Below are 17,818 nucleotides of genomic sequence, written 5' to 3' on the forward strand. Positions count from 1 at the left end.
TAAATGACCTAATAAGTGCTAAAAGGAATATTATAAAATATATTTAAATCGAATATATTTTTATATATTTGTATAAATATATAATATAAAATATATATTGAACTTTTGAGCAAAAAAGTGGAACGCATGATTATACCAGTGTAGCAGCAAATATGCACTAAAAAATAGTTTTAAGCGCTTAAAATATACTGTAAAAAACTCAAAATAAAATATGCTCTAAAAATTATTGTTTTGATTATTGTTTAACATTGAAAACTGATAATGTAAGGAAATATTCAATATTTAATGTTATATGCTACAAGATAAAGGTTCAACAAGACTGAAAATGTAAGGAAATATTTAATGTGATATTTCATGCTACAGGATTTAGATAATTGATTCATCTCATAGTTTAAAGAACTACTTTAATATAATTCCGTTTTACTTCCAAACAACCAATAAATATCATGAAGTCAAAAAACAAATTTCAAACGACAAAGTTTGACGCATTTTTTTCATTTATATTCAAAGCTTGTTTAATAATATTTTAATTGATGTTGTCATATTATTATCATTAATAGATTTTTAGGCGATTAAAAAGGATTGGTCTCATGGAATCTAAAGTAATCGATTTAAAAAAAATATTTTTAAATATACAAATATGAAAAACGTCAAAATATATACTAAAAGAGAAAAATGTGCTCTAAAAACTCGAAAATATTCTATAAAAGTCAAATCATGTTAAATTATGCTATTATGGGTAAAATATGCAAAAATATGCTCTTACAAATCGATGCCAAAATTCTTAAATTGGTCTGAAACTTGTAAATATATTATCCATGAGTACATACGACGCACCACATAAAAAATGCATTTGCATTTTTTGGTTGCACTGATTATAATGATGAATGAAGTCGACGTTCGTTATTAGGAAAGACATTTTTCTATTTCGATGATTTTTTTTATTTCTTATACCAAGGAAAATTTTAGATGAACAAGTCCTAGAATTTAAGCCGAAGTCACTGATTTCATGGATGCTTTCAAAAAATCTGAAATGGTTATATTTGCATTCTCTCTAGAACATTTTTTTAACATATAAATGTCGTCATATAAAATCCAAATAGCCCTAAGTTACAAAGAACAATTTTTTCAGGAAATGCAAAAAAATTCTAAATTAATAAAAAATTAATCCGATGCGGTTTTATTTAACTTACGATGATAGGAAACTTACGCCAATGAAAATTTGTTTTTTTCTGAAACGGTTCAACATTTTTAACTAAATTCAAATCGTTTTTTGATGGACAAATAGATCGAATATGGAAGGTGGTATCAATATGGAAGGAGGTATAATAAGTTAAACAATTTACAAATACATAATGTCATACATAAAGATCAAAGGGGATTAACACCAGATTATTTTTTTTAGATTAATATTTTTATTAATTGGCATTTGATTGCCAACTCAAAACCCCTCTCTAAATCACAAGATTCGCTAAAAGTGCCACTTTTGCTTTATTAAATGCTAATTTAATGCTAACTTTTAAAACATAATCATTTACAATTTTGTTGATAGGCCCCTTGATTTAAATGTAGGTAAAATTTTGCAGGAATATGTATTTAGATTTATATACATATATTTTTTTATAACTTAGAATTTTTCTGATTTCATACTTTTATTTTTCCTCGGAACGTAGTATTTAATTGTTTAAATGTTGCTTATAATTAAATAATAATAGTAATTATAATAATAATAATATTTTTTTAATTTAAGAACACAACTGCAGCTTTAATTGAACTACAGCAGTCAAATCTTCACTTGGACATATCAGCACATTTAGTTAGTACTGTTGTATCACAAGACTCTCCAGTATTGCGTGTTCTTTTTCATGCTGGTGCTGATCCTGGTGGACATTTACAACGACAAAAGATATGTGTGTTATTACACGTTTCTAGTAATAATCATTTACCGATTAAAGGCAGATGTATGCCAGAGGGAGAAGATGGAGTTTGCGTTGCTGAGGTATTCGTATTTTCTTATACATTTATTTTTATTATTAATATTTTTTTTAATATAGGTTGTTATACCATTTAATTGGTTTCACACGCTACCACCACCTCGTAAAGAACATTCGAATACTACTCCTAGCAAAGTCCCACAACGTCTTGTACAAGTTTCGTACAGCGTGTTTGAGCCTCCGATAAGAAATCCAGAGTTATGCGAACCAAAAGTGCAAATACAGCCTTTAACCAGTTTCGCACAGGTTCCACTTGTAACGCCTTTAGAACCATTTAAAGAGTTTAATGTTGATGATTCTCTTATTATTCTTTTGCCACAACAACCATTGTATCCATTGTCTAAATTTCATGTGCCCGTTTTTTTGCAACAAAATCTAGATAAAAATATTTCTTCATTTACCGTAAAAGCTCGTATAAAATCAGGAATTAAAATAATAGGAGCAACTGCTTCCTCAGACTTGTGGAACATTTCAATAGAAAGAGATAACACAAAACATTCTACTGTACGTGTCACAGCGATAAAAAAGAAATTTGAAAATAATACTTCGACAACAATAAACGACAGAAGGTATGTTTTTATCTTACATTTAATTTAGTGTTGTAATTTTATAAAATTATTTTTGTTATTTCTTTTTTAGAGTTAATGAAATATTTACTTGTTTGCTGGAGGTTGCTGATGATACAAAAGATTTAATAGAAGGTGGCAAAATTGTTTGGTCAGTTACTTACATATATGACAATCCAAAGGATGCATTAGGCGATCTTTCGCCGGAAGATAATAAAAAAAGAATAATTGTTAAACTTGAAGTTAATAAAGATGACACACAAGCAGTACTGCCAATGGCAAAGGTATAATAAAACATTTTTATCCATTTTAAATTTTTCGAACGTATTCCTTAAGAAATTCTCATTCTTTGCATAACTGCAAATTTCTATACTCTTATGGTTATGTGTTCTTAAGAAAAAATTAGTGTAGTTTTTAAATACATAATTAGCAATTTTTTAAATTAACAGGTACATATTTAAATTTAAAAATTAAAAGTAAAAAAAAAACAATTTTTATAGATATATAGATACGTTCACACCTAATAATGAGGATTTATGTGAATGTTAAAATCGTATTTATCTATATGGAAAATAGCGTTTATGTGAAAAACTGTTATTAAGACAACTCTGGAAATGAGCTATAAAAATATGTACTAATACATATCTAGAGTTTGGGTTTTCTAATATTTGAGATAGTAATGTTCAATGTTTTTACATATATATTACTTTCAGAACTGGGAATTGATGAATACTGCAGTGCTAACAGGACGACAGGTCGCCCAAGCAATGAAGGTTTTCATCGTATCACAGGGAGGAAAAGTGGCTGATGTTACTTTACAAAGTTCATGTTTTGCTGAAGATGAAAGTGTTATTAAGGTAAATATTTACATATATTTTTTAAACGTTTAAGTGACACATGTAAATTCTTACATATGTTTCGCTTATTTTTAATAATTATGTGTACTAAGTGGTGTTTAATCAGGCGTCATGGGTGGCCCTCGGGTTAGTTAGTGTTCTTGTCTGGTAGACCGGAGGTACTGGAGTGCCTAAAGTGGGAATCGCCTGTGCACTGGCCCGAAAGGGGCCTAGTTGTATCTCTTCGGATTTGATATATGTATATTAGACCGACTCACCAAAAAATTGTATCAAAATAGTCGTTGTTAAGTCTCTGTTGTCCATTCGTGAGCTGGACAGTTTTAAATAAAATATACTATGTTTTTTCTAAAACAACTTTTGAACCGCGTGTATGACCTTTTTCGTGTCAAGTGTCAAAAACCTAGCTTCTTATCACTTAGCTAAACTATAATTAACTTGTTGCTACATTAATTTTTTTAATAGAAATAGGATAGGTTTATTTTGGAAAAATAAAATGAAAATAGAAACAAATTTAGTCGGACTTTAACCGATGATTGTGTATTTCAGTTGTGGTCAGTTAAAATTTTTAGTATTGCAAAATTTTCGGTCAAAAACATAAACAATGAACTTTTGGGATAAATATATTTTTATACCCTTCACCTTCGTGAGAACGGTATTTATAAGTTTGTCATTCCGTTTGAAATTTCTATAATATAATTTTCCGTGTGTGTGTATGTTATGTGTGACATGTGTGCAGAGATACAAAATAAATAAAAACTGTTTTTTTAAAACATACTTGGTGAAGGGTATATAAGATTCGGCATAGCCGAATATAGAAATATTACTTGTTTATACCAAGATATTCCAGAATAACATAAAATTGTTATATGTTTTTAAAGAATGTCCGTTTTTTAATAAAAAAGAGTGCAGGCACTTTTCGCCTCAAAAGTAATTTTTAAATTGAAAATCGTTCATTTTTGGATCCATAAATGCTATTACCCTGAATTCGGTACGAAATCTGATGTAAATTCCTGGGGAAATTCTGAAGGAATTTTCGACAAATCTGATTGAAGTCGGACAAATGTCTGATACCATGTGTGACATTCTTTCGACATTTCGTACGAAAGTCTGATCAAATATAAGAAAATCTGATAGATGTCGGATAAATTTCTGATAAAATGTCCCACAGTTCGTACAAAAGTCTTATCAAGGTTAAGAAAATGGCCCGACTATTCTGATCAACGTCTGATGAAAACTATTTTTATATGTATAATTTATTATTAAGCTTCCATTATTCATGCCTTTTTTAGGGTGCATAAAAAATAATAGAAACTTATAGTTTTTTTTTTTTTAAATTATTAAAATTAAACCATACTACATACATATTATATACAAAAATAGAGTTAATTTTATATGTACATTTATTTAAAATTAAACCCTAAAAAATTATGTAATTTTTAACTAATTTTTCAGTATTAACAAAGTTTAAACAAATTTAAGCAATAATCATCACATATGCTGATGTTGTTTACTTGATTTCCAAAAACCAACTGAGAAAATAAAAGAATATAAAAATTAAATTCCCTTTTAAAGTACAGTTGACGAATTTAGAAATATAAACAGGTTTATGCGTGATTTTTATAAAAAAAAAAACTATATTTCCTTTCAGATAATGTGTAGAGTTGTCGCAAAGTTTTCTTAAAAAATTACTGAGCAAAAAATGTCAGAAAATGTGCAGACTAATCTGTTAAATTTCTAAAGGAAATTTATATTGTTCGCTTAATTGTCTGATGAAATTATAAAATAATTCTCTTCGGATTATGTGCTGATTTATCGGATATTATTCGAAAACTATTTTATATTTTACTTCAGAAAATGTGCAGACTATTCTCCTTTATGTCCAAAGAATAATATAGGAATAAAAATAAAATTCTCCTTCGCCAATGTGCAGATTAGTCTCATAATTGTCATAACAATAAAATTCCCTTTCGACAATGTGCACACAAGTCTGATGTTAATCGTTTAATACTTTAGAAAATGTGCAGTAAAGTCTAATTAAAAGTTTGCCGATAATTCTGTAAAATGTCTAAAGGAAATTTATATTATTCGTTAAAAATTCTGATAAAGTATAACAATAATTACAGAAAATTTCTGACATCAGACATGTCTGAAAAAATTTTTTACTGGGAAGGTATATAACTAACTAATATAATATAACAAACTAGTATATAACTCCGAAATTGTAAGATGTTAATAGCATATACAATCATGTTTTATTAAGATCATGCTGAGCGCTTTCCAAAAATATTACAGCCTGTTTTTCTAAAACAATTTAGTTCTCCCACTAACTTTTCATTTTAATACGATCAGGTTTAAAATTAGGTTTCTATTAAACATTTGAAAGTTTTCGTTTTAAAATGTCTATAGTAAAAAAGCTTTTTCCATCGTAACAGAACTTTGCTGTCTACGGTTTGTATTGCAAATTGCATTCAGGTTCAAGTGGCTACATATTATTTCGTATTTTGGTTAATTTTCGTTGTTTTTTTGGGCAAACGAAAGGCCTTTGCGTATCGTCTATTTTTGACATTTTCTCTCGTTTATTATGAACGAATTAATTTTCTAAAAATATATGGAAAAATAAAGCTCTTTCGTTGCCACTCACATGAAAGTTTATTTTTTCGTTATAAAAGCGTAAAGCCAATTTCGTTATTTTTCAGTTTTGAAAAACAGGCTGTTATAATCAAATATCATCAATATCATAAAACGAAAAAGTATACATACAGAGGCGACATGACAAAAAATGCATTTGTCTCCTTCGCACGATACCATTTTAACTGGCTTTGTTTTTTGTATTAATTTTTGGTTTTCTTAAAATTTTATTTTGGAAGTAAGTAAATTGTTGGTAAAATTATAAAAAATAAAAAAAAATCTTATTACAATTTTGCACAAAATTTTGTTTCCATTTAAAATTTTTTTCTTGTTTAGTTTACAAAATAGCCTTATATAGTTTTGTTTGCATTAAACTCAAAAATTGTTATTTCTCTTTCTATCGAAACCATTTAATAAAAAAGCTGATTTTAGTGATTTTGATTGATATTTTAGTCCCGTTAACTCGTTAGAATCATCAAACAATGATGCATAAATTGGCATTAGATCAGAATCAGGTGACGTCAGCTTTTGGTCAGTGAAAAATAACAAAAGAGAAAAATGTATACTCTCATATTAAATGCAACATAGGCATAGAAAATTTTAACTTATAATTCATATGAATATAGTTTTTTTGTTTTATACCCTACACCACTTTAGTGGAGAGGGAATATTGGTTTGTGCTAATGTTTGTAATTCATAATATTGGTTCTATACCCACCTTAAGGTATACCAATCGGCATAGAATCATTCTGATTCGATTTAGCTTTTGTCCGTCCATGTAAAAATTGTAATCAGCCTACAGATATTTCAATGAAATTTTAAGATAATTCAACGATCTTCTATGGTACCGGAGACGAAGTCTATTGAAAAGGAGGAATCCGAGGTCGTATATAGATTTTCAAAAAAACATATATTTACTTTGTACCTGTTTTTTCGAGTTTTATTTATGAACAAAAAACAACATTCTCTTAAAAAAAGGTAGGCAAAAAACTTAGTTGATTCACTGTATATCATTTAAGGTGTAGTTAAATAAGTACAAAATTTACGCCACTAAAGTAAGTATACAGATAATTTCAATATGTATTTGGCTTAATGATATTAACAAAATTCATGAAAATTTTACCTATTTGAATGTAATTATTTTATAATAAAATATTCTGTACACTATAACATGGAAAAAATTCACTTTTAGTTCCGAAAAATTTTAAATTTTTGGTAATTGATCTGAATATTATTTATAGGAGCATTTTTTCCTATTTAAGAACATTAAACCCCAGGAGTTTTGGATCGGGTATTCAATGATATCCCTCGTTTGTTCATTATGATGCATTGGAAGACGATATTTTAACTTTTAAATTAATTGTTTCTTTACAATAATTAAATCCATTGTTTTTTGGTTCCAATCATCCATTACACACTCCTAAATACTACCAATAATATCGGTTCTGAAATTGATTATTGTCCAAAATAGTAAGATTTTTATATTAATACATCTTAATTTGTTGCTAGAACATCCATAAAACATGGTTATTGTATCGAGTATACGAAGATATGATTGGTATCATTATTGTATGCTTTGGAAATTTTAGTATTTTGAAAATCTGTTTAAATTAAAGAAAATATATAGAGTTATCCAAATTTTAAAGTTTATGTTGTAAGTCTTAAGAAATCGGAGTTAAATTTCGGGTTTTTAAGAACGTACTGTGTTCAAAATGGCCAATTTTCGAAATAACAACTCTTTTCAAAAGATGAAAATTCTATTTCCAATGCATCATTTGGAGGGTTCAATGGCCATAAGAATAAAATATTCTTATGTTCCATTTGCTAGATTTAACAAAGGCTTACAAAAGAGTACTTAAACAAAATGATACTCAGGATTCCGATATTCTGAAACAAGCAGATTTCCGAACTGAGGTGGCGGAGTGCCTGTGTAAAATAGAAACAACTGCCCCTAAACGTGAAGACCAAATTAAGGCTAAGAAGAAAAAGGACCAGCTCAAACACTTCCACCTCAAGAAGTACGACAAGATAAGTATGGCCACTGGTCCGTCACTTTGGAGTCTAAAATGAGATGTAAATTTCCAAATTGCAAAAGTTTTACAAGATTTAAATGTGATAAATGTGGCGTAGCTTTGTGTCTTAATAAAAGCAACAATTGTTTTAAGAATTTTCATATCAATTAGAAGTGACGCAATGTAGACATTTGGCAACAAAACCTTATCTATATATAAGTATAAAAATAAATGTGTGCTTGTTTATATGTTTGTGTGCATTTAGTAGTACATATATTCGAAACTGAAGGGGTTTTCAAAGAAAAATTTTTATTCTCTCCACACAGACGAGCTCTGAGAGAATAAAACAAACTTGTGACTAAACATCAAATTTTCATCGCAAAATTGCGAGGATATTACCACTTATTAGTTTTTCTTATCACTTAAACTTAATTTTATTATTTTTCAACACTTTTCATTTATTTAAAACCCCAAAAATAATTTATATTTTACAAACGGAAAAAAAATATTTTTTATTCTTTAACATTTTAATTAAAATTGAAAAATGAAAAGCTGTACATTTTAGTATTGAAAATTAAAAAAGTATTTTAGATATTTATGGGCGTATTCTGTCAAGCCTTGTAAATAAAAATTCGTCATCACTTAAAATATTAAACGAAATAAATATTAAGTGCATAAAGTTGATTTCTTAATATCTAAAATAAAGAATTTCCCATATACATTTATAAAATTTTATTTTCTAAAAATGTATGAAAACAAACCAAACATAAAACTTTGACTATGACATCTAATATTTGGTTGCCAGCTGATTCTAATATTTGGACTTGTATTTTCGTTTAAAGTGTAATGTTATGATCTTATTGGTTCATAATATGAAGTTACATCACGTTATGATTATGATACAGAATTATAATGAGATATTATGGCTATTATTATACTAATTGTGGTCTTAGGTTATGGTTACCACAACCACTGTAGTGGGGGGAGTATTATGCGTTTGTGATAATGTTTGCAACAACCATAAATATTGGTCCTACATCAATCGGATCATTATCACTTTCTGAGTCGATTTAGCTATGTCTGTCTGTGTGTTCATGTGCGCACTCTACAGGTCGCATGTTCCAAGATAATTTGATGAAATTTGGCACGTGCTTTCTTTTGACCCAAGGACAAAAATGGTAAAAATTGGTCCACTATAATTGGTCCACAACCGTACCCCCGAATAAGGCTTTTGAGCTTATAAATTTGTTCAATGTTCTTGTATCAGTTCAAAAGTCCGTAAAACTTGGTTTTATATAAGTCTTAATAATACAATAGGATATTAACCCCCTGCCGCCATATAATCGATCATATAGAAAATCCCCTTTTTGTCAGCAAAAATATTTCTGAATTATGATGAAAAAAAATTAAATATATTATTATTAATAATAAATCAACATTTTAAATATAATCACTGGTGTAGAGACAACCATGTCCAACAATAAATTCTTACTTGTTTTTTTCATTAAAGTTAAAATTCATTAAATGATCTGAAGTTATACCTTCGGTTTCCAATACAAACCAAATATATATATTAAAATTGTATTTGTTTTATTTATTTTTTTAGGTCTCTTCGTCTTGTAGTTCAGTATACGTTGATGGCTCTGAAATACGTGGTTCATCAAATGCTTCAATAATAGTAAAATACGGAACATATATTGGACTTGCAAAATTTATAGTTTGGATGCCAGAATTTCCACTTGAAGTATTTGTTAGTGACTATAGATTATCTCAAATAAAAGGATGGAAAGTTGTTGATGAGCATCATTATATGTAAGTAATAAATTTTGATTTTATACTTTGTTTTAAATTCTTAAAAAATGTCACATAGTATTAAGCTCTGTTGATCCTATTTTTTCAAAATAAACGTTTTTGTTGATTTTTTACTCAAAAAAAGCTTATACAATTTTCTGCGAGAGCTTTGTGGTTACTTAGTGGGATTCATATAAAAAAAAAATAAAATTCAAAAAGCAAATTATTTAGTTAAAGTATTTTTTTACATATTCCTTCCCTCCTACTAAGTGACCACAAAGCCCTTACAAAAATTAACAAAAACGCCCATTTAAAAAAAAAATAGAAGAAAATTAATTGTCAAATGTTAAAAAATATTGTTTTATAGATATTTTATTAAACGAATATTTTATAAGCATTCTTTTGAGCAAACAATTGTAAACAGTAAAAAATATCTAGCTAAATTTTTGCCAATATTTGAAAAGTTACACTCATTTGGATAAAACTCTATATGGCCAAAATATCTAAATTTGAGCGCCTCTTAGTCTGGCAGTTGTTAATCGATTAATTTGAAAATTTGTGCTTGGCATACTATTCAATAATACTTAAAATAATACTTTAAAAGATGGGTGACTTGACACGAAATTAATAATAACGAAACAAGTTAACTAACGTCCTTTTCAGTGATTTTCATATTTTTCTATCTCGTCGAATTTCTTAAATATTTAAATTTTAGGCATAAACCTAAATATTTATTGTAGACCAGTGTATTTTGTCAATTCTTTTTACATTCTTTATTACATTTTTTACCTCCAATAGATGTCAAAAAATTTGTTATATTCTTAAAATTTTTTTTTTCTTTTAAGGCATAAAAAATCTCGTCGAAAAAAAAGATCGTTCATTAATGGTCAACACAATACTGGTATTTATAATAATGTTTTACTGGATAAAATAATGTGCAGAGCAAGATATCAACAAAGTCCTGTGGAAGTGTATGCCAAATTTGTCGCCATTGATCAGGTAAAAATTATTATTGATATATAGATTACATAAAGATTATTTTATAATTTTATAATTAATGTACAAAGAAATATATTTTCCCAATTAAACAAATTTAATTTATTCATTCTTAAAGGGTATGTTGATTGATACTTCTTGCACCCACATACTACTTTTAGAAATATTCGTCAAAAAACATAGTTGCATTTCTACCCAGCAAAAAGTTACATGACAGGGATGTTGTTCGATTTAGGTGAAACATGCGTGATTTTAACATAACGTATCATTGGCGATCATGTGTTTATTCGAGAATTTATAATAATTTGAATTAATAATAACATTTTTGAACTACGAAATTGATTGAGTTTAATAAGCCATTTAGAATGGGTTGTGTTTGCACTATTGCTAAAAAAAAGTCATGGGTATATTTACTAGATTTTGAGCATATTTTGCTGAAAGCTACTAAAAATCAACGGTATGAGCCAAAATCTGAGACAACCTCTGAAAATGTCATACAAAATTCAAGAAAATAAACAACAACAAACATTTTTTTCACCTTGTTTGTTGTTGTTGTTTAAAAAAGTTGTATTTATGGATGTCTGTTGTTGTACAACAAATAACTTATTGTATGCTAAATGCGCATAAAAACACAATTGCTTGGAAACATTTGTTTATTACTTTAAAATGTATGTTCGGTATCTCGTGATCTATAGAAGACATCGTAGCAACATTTTACATAGTTAGAGCTGAGGTGTTTTCGTATCTACTTACACTTCGTAAATCAAATGGACCCCAGGTGTAAGTCCCTTAAAGTTGGTCACCTCGACTCAATTTTTTTAAATAAATAAAAATGCTTTCTTAAATTTTGTCAAAATGCATCTCAAATATTCCCTAATTTTTAGTTTATTTTTTTCGTTCACAAGAATACTTTTATTTAGCGCATTACGAAGGACACAAAGATTTTGATATTTTGGAAATATGTGGAAATTATAGTAGTTTTAAGAATATTCAATCAAAAAGTACACAAAAATATTTATCGTTTATTTAATTACTTTCTTTTTAATTTACCTAGGAATTCTAGAACACAATTAATAATTCTTTGTAAAAAAAGTACTTCAATGAGCTTTTTATAATTTGTATTGAGATCATGATTTTCAATAGCTGGGAATATCTAAATTCTCTTTAATATTTTTTGAAATACATTTTTCAAAATATATTTTCTTTTAAATGTTGTATTTTTATTTGAATTTTTTATCAAATAAATGATGAACATAGTTAAGACGATTTTTTGAAAAGACCTTTTCGTGCGTACGGTTGTTAGCTTGGTAAAACAATGGATCGATTTTAATATTTTTCGTTAGGTCTAAAGAAGAATTATACCCTCCCCACTATAGTGGTGTAGGAAAGAATTTTAAAATTATAATTTGTTTAAAAAATATGTTAAAAAGAAATACAGTGGGACGTAGATTTTCCGTGATGGTCTGGACCGGAAGTATTCTGTATAATCGATTTTCCCGGTTAATTGAGTGCCAAATTGGGTTAGTTTTATATATAAAAATTAAATAATTCAAGTATTTAAAATTCATAAATGATTGAAAAACATTAAAAAAGTTTTGTAAGAATACAGTAAACATTAGATAAGGATTTCATGTTATGTAATTTATAAAAATAATCGTTTAATATTGTTTGTCTCTTATTTTCCAATTTAGTATATTTGTTTTGTTCTAATTATTCATGGTTGTTAAAAAATAATAGAATTTTGCTTAATTATATATAGTTCATGAACATTCTTTTACGAGGTTATCACGGTTTCGTTTTAAAGCATTTTTTTTGGAAAATCGAAAAAAAATGTTATTGAAACAGCTAATTAAATGACCAAATTATTTTTTTCTGCGAAATAAACTGTTTACTGTGTACAAGTAAATGCAGAAAGATTGAATATATTAAAAAACTAAATACATGGTTTATTTAAAAACTTTTAACTATAAAAACTTTTATAAAAAGACAATTGTTGATTTTTTGGACATTTTGTATAAAAAGGTGCGAAAACATTTATTTGGACGTTTTAGAAACATTAATGACAAGTGTAAAAGTTTGATACCCATATTAAATATTTTTGATATAAATTTTGTGACTGTAAAATAATGGACGAAAACAGGAATTTAAAAGAATAAGATGTATGGTTCATTTAGTCACACAGAAATTAAATAAAATTCCACTTATTTGTCAAAATAATCTGTAAATACTGTTCAAAAAAATTAAATCGTTTGTTAATATTTGAAATTGTATGGTTTGCTGGGTTGTGAAAATTGGAGAGTTTTAAATCTTCTAATGCGCTTTCAAAAAGCTTTTTAAATGATACCAATGTTGCTTTACTCCAAAGAACACTTATGACTGTCCATCAATATTTGTGTTCAAAAATCTATAAGAAATATTCCTTGCAAAATGGTTTGGCAGATAGCTAAACAAAAAAATATATGTTTTTGTAGTAAATTTTGAAAGTATTTATAAAGTTTTAATAAACTTAGCTTTAAAAAGCGCAACTTTCAAAGATCGATTACATTAATGCTTAACCTACATACTCCGAACGGTTTTTGGGTTTTAATACTCTAACGCTGTACTTTAAGTTATCATAAGAATTTTTCACCCCCAGACATTGACCCTCAATTTGTTGCGTAGTGTAATCAAGAATAATTTATTGCTTATCAATTGAATGTGGTAAATACCAACATTCTTCCAAAGAAAGTGTATTTAACATGACATTATAAAAAATAAAATAATATCCTTAATGGTTTTATACTTTCATGTCATGTAAGTTTTCGACATTATTTTTTTTAATTATACCGTAAAGAAATTGATACTCCGCTTGACATTGTCAAATATAATATTTTTAATCATAGTATTTTAGATAAAAAATTACATTGTAGTTTACTATTGTCAAAAATTTATTTATTTATTATCTCTGATAACTGAAAAAATAATAAAAGTTAAATAAATCGAGATATGACAGCAAATTTGAATGAGATGTACTCTAGTCTAGTTGATGAACGAAAAAGTACATTTTTCGTTCATCAACTATTTCTCATTTACTGCGGGCTCTACATAATTTCATGTTTCTAGGTTAAATTTAATAGAAAACTCAAAAAGTACCAGTCGAAGTTCGAAAAAGTACCAAAAAGTCTCCTTTTATAGATTCTCATTTACTCCGGGCTCTACATGCTTAATTTCATGCTTCTAGGTTTAGTTTTAAAGAAAACTCAAAAAAATACCTGCGTAGAACAAAAAAGTACCGAAAAGTCCCTTAATTTTAATTTCATGTTTCGATTTCAATATCAAAGAAAACTCAAAAAGTAACAGATGAAGAATGAAAAAGTACCAAAAAAGATCACTTGGTACCGGGGTTCCAAATAACACTTTATTAGCATATTCAGTGTTTCTGAATCTAATAATTTTATATAAATTGGATTATTGTGTTTGAATAAAATCAAATTTCCCGTTTTTACCCCTTTTGTTACTTTTTTTCTACCCATTAACGAAATAAAAATTCTATTCCAAAATGTTGCAACATCGTAGTGGGAGCCCGTTATTATGTATTTATATGTATAAGGTAATAAACCAAAATCAATGTTTTATGAAAAAAGTACCAAAAATAGGTACAATTTTCACCCCTTAAAAATCCGAATAACCAAAAAGCACTAAATTTATATTTTTATTTTTTCGTCAAGTTATGAAGGTGTCAAAAATATTGTTTAAATGTTCACTGTTTTAAAAGATAAATGGGGCGCAAAAAAAGTACCAAAATACGAAATTGAAAAAAGTACCAGACACCTGTCCGCTTATTTTTTAAATGAACGACGATAAGCTTTAAACTATTTTTGTATCTTTTATAGTTTAGGAGATATGAGGTTACCGAATTTACCCGTTTCCAAAAATTCCGTCTTAGTGGATCTATTTGGTGGGAGACCAACCCCCTGTCCAAATTTTAGCTCTTTAGCTTTAACCGTTTAGGCTGTGCGATGATGAATCAGTCAGTGAATCAGTCAGTAACGTTAGAATTTTATATATATAGATAATATATATAAATCCCTGCTTAGACATAGAAGGTGCATTCAATAATGTTAATACTTCTGCAATTCAACAAGCCCTTGCTTATCTAGATGTTGAAGAGTATATCTGCAACTGGTTAGTAACTATGTTGAAATCCAGAATAGTTACTGCAAATCTTGGTAACAGCAGGTGGAACAAGGCACACCACATGCCAGCCATCTCTCCACTACCTTTGCATATCGTCGTCAGCTCGATTCTCATTGAACTGGACAACAGAGGGATAAAAGTTGTTGCTTACGCGGACAACCCTGCTATAGTTCGGTTGTGATTTATTCGTTCTGTTCAAAAGTTCAAAAGTTTATTTAAATAAATCAACTTTAAAAATGTACTTCTGAAAGCTTTTCTTTAAGATAAGTATTCATTGTAAAATACTGCATAAGTGGATATTGAAGTTGTGCAGTTTTATTTAGGAATAAAGCCTTATTTTACTTATTTTTATTAGTCTTCGAATTTATTGATTTAAACAAAAACAATAATACAACACTCAAGTTTTTTACAATTGTTTTTGTATTTCATCTTTTACATTTTGTACCTTTCTATTTGTCAAACTTGCAAACTTACTTTACGTCGTTTGACTGATTTTACAGTTTTGCCACAAGGTTTTAATTTATTTGGTTTGTATCCTTACTAACTAATCGAAACATTGCCAAAACTACTTCATCCTTTAAATACTTGGTGAGTGTTTTGAATAAGTATCGTTATGGACCGTATTAATAGAAACTGCAACATTTTTGAAAATGAACGTATGGTTTTCTCCTGGCTGTGTTTAGGAAACTATCGTTTAAAGTAATAGGGATTGAATTTCACAATTTCTTTAAAAGCTACAAAGCTGAGTTTGATGAAATTAAGAAAGATTTCTCTGCTCTACAAGGTAAGTTGTCTAAATATGGTAAACTTTTTTCAAATTCTCAAATTTAGACAATTTTTCCGCCTCTCCTAAACCCAAACGTTAAAGAACTTCAAAGCCATCTTCGTCCTCTCCTAAAGATTTAAATGTAGCTGTTGTTAACATAAACAAAATCCTGATCAAATTCCAACTCCGGTTTCACCTAAACAAATTACTGTTACTCCATCCCCTACATTGAATACTGTAACTTATGCGAATGTTGTCCTTGATCAAAACTCAAACATCGCTCCCGCTAATTTGTTGGTTGTTCCTCGTAAATCTGTTACAGTTACCCCTATTACAAATACCCATACTTCTGAAATAACTCTTTCACCGTCTACTTCCTCTAATGTTCCAACAACATGAATGCTTCTAATAAACCAATTAATCCTTTCTCTGCCGTTTCTGAAAACCATTCCTCCTAGGAAGACAATATTTGCCACCCGGTTTGCTCTCGATACGACCGTAAATGATGTTGATTACCATATTAAGAGTAATCTGGGCATGGAATTGTATAAAGATGTCCAAATCTTAAAGATCGATGGATGACATACCGAATATTTTAGGAAAACTGCTCGATTTGGTGTTTGTCGATCACCCTGATGAATACAGTATACAATGCATTAATAAACCTACATTAACCTACTGCTGGTACCATTCTTAGAAAAAATCATACATTATTCCTTTGTTCAAATCGGTTGTCAGATCAAACATTCCTAATTAAAGAGGTAAATTGAGTGTTATACCTAAACTCTTTGAGAAGATTGTTACTGAATCATAATTCCAAATCGTCCAACAATAAATTATATTCCTCTAAAAATCCAATATTTCAGTACAAACTATGCCAACTTTGACCCGATGCGAATAATGCGTGCTGAATTTAATAATCTGTATGATTTTATTGACTTTTCGACTAATCATAGTGTCATAAAAAGGAGTATCCTGCAGCGTTTAATCAATAGCTAAATTTGGATTTCCAGTTATATTATATTAATTTGTAATAATTGTGATGTATAAAACATGCTAGCCTGTAAGAAATTGTAATTTCATTAGCGAACTAAATAAATAAAATAAAAAAATGTTGTGGTATTGGTATCAGGAATGTTCTCAGCCGTGATAAGTGATATTATGTCTAACGCTTCGGTGTTACTCGATAATTGAGCCACGACAGCGGCCTAGATGTAAACCCAAGCAAGACAAAACTGGTACTGTTCACAACTAATACCAATATTCCAAGCTTCAACTTGACGCGGGGAAAAATCTGCCAAATACCCTTATCGAACAATGCTAAATACCTAGGATTTATTCTAGACTCCAAATATCATATAAACTCAACACCCAACACAGAGTCAAGAAGGCAACGGTTGCCTACTATACCTGTCGTAAGGTTTTGGAATGAAATGGTGACTTAGTCCCAACATAGTTAAATGGATATACACAGCTATAGTATGTCCTATTCTTTCACATGGATCTCTTAAAAGGTGGACTTCAAATAAGAAAAAATATGTTGTAGATTAGCTATACAAAGTTCAGAGATCGACATGCAGATAACAGAGGCTTTAATAACTGGTCCTTCAGAAGCTCTGAACACTATATTGCACATCCTACCTAATGATCTTCATATTATGGCCATATCTGCTTGCAGCGCATCGAGGCTTCATTCATCCGGAAGTTAAATATCAAGAACATATGGACACGCTAAGATTTTAAGCCAATTACCTCCAACATTGAACCAACCATCCGATTACCCCACACACTGACTTTGATAGAGTTTCAAGAACATATGGACACGCTAAGATTTTAAGCCAATTACCTCCAACCATGAACGAACCATCCGATTACCCCACACACTGACTTTGATAGAGTTTTCATAGTGAGAGTTCCTTTCAGGTACGAGTGGTGTAGGGGTAACTTACCGAGCGAATATACCACCAGAATCTTTACAGATGGTTCTAAAATGAACTGTGGTGTTGGTTCTGGTATCTTCTGTGTCTTCGCA

At 28.8% G+C, this 17,818-nt stretch overlaps 1 protein-coding gene across 1 annotated transcript in view; it reads left to right on the forward strand.

Moving 5' to 3' along the window:
* Positions 1–17,818, forward strand: part of LOC111685974 (transmembrane protein 132E) — a 178,878-nt gene that overhangs the window by 58,238 nt on the left and 102,822 nt on the right. The window contains exons 3-8 of the mRNA XM_046946128.1: positions 1,751–1,999; positions 2,055–2,563; positions 2,634–2,844; positions 3,274–3,417; positions 9,664–9,869; positions 10,694–10,847. Coding sequence (XP_046802084.1) covers positions 1,751–1,999; positions 2,055–2,563; positions 2,634–2,844; positions 3,274–3,417; positions 9,664–9,869; positions 10,694–10,847 — 1,473 coding nt within the window. The remainder of the gene's footprint in view (positions 1–1,750; positions 2,000–2,054; positions 2,564–2,633; positions 2,845–3,273; positions 3,418–9,663; positions 9,870–10,693; positions 10,848–17,818) is intronic.

This window comes from Lucilia cuprina, chromosome 3, assembly GCF_022045245.1.
Source record: "Lucilia cuprina isolate Lc7/37 chromosome 3, ASM2204524v1, whole genome shotgun sequence".
In the NCBI taxonomy this organism is placed as follows: domain Eukaryota; kingdom Metazoa; phylum Arthropoda; class Insecta; order Diptera; family Calliphoridae; genus Lucilia; species Lucilia cuprina.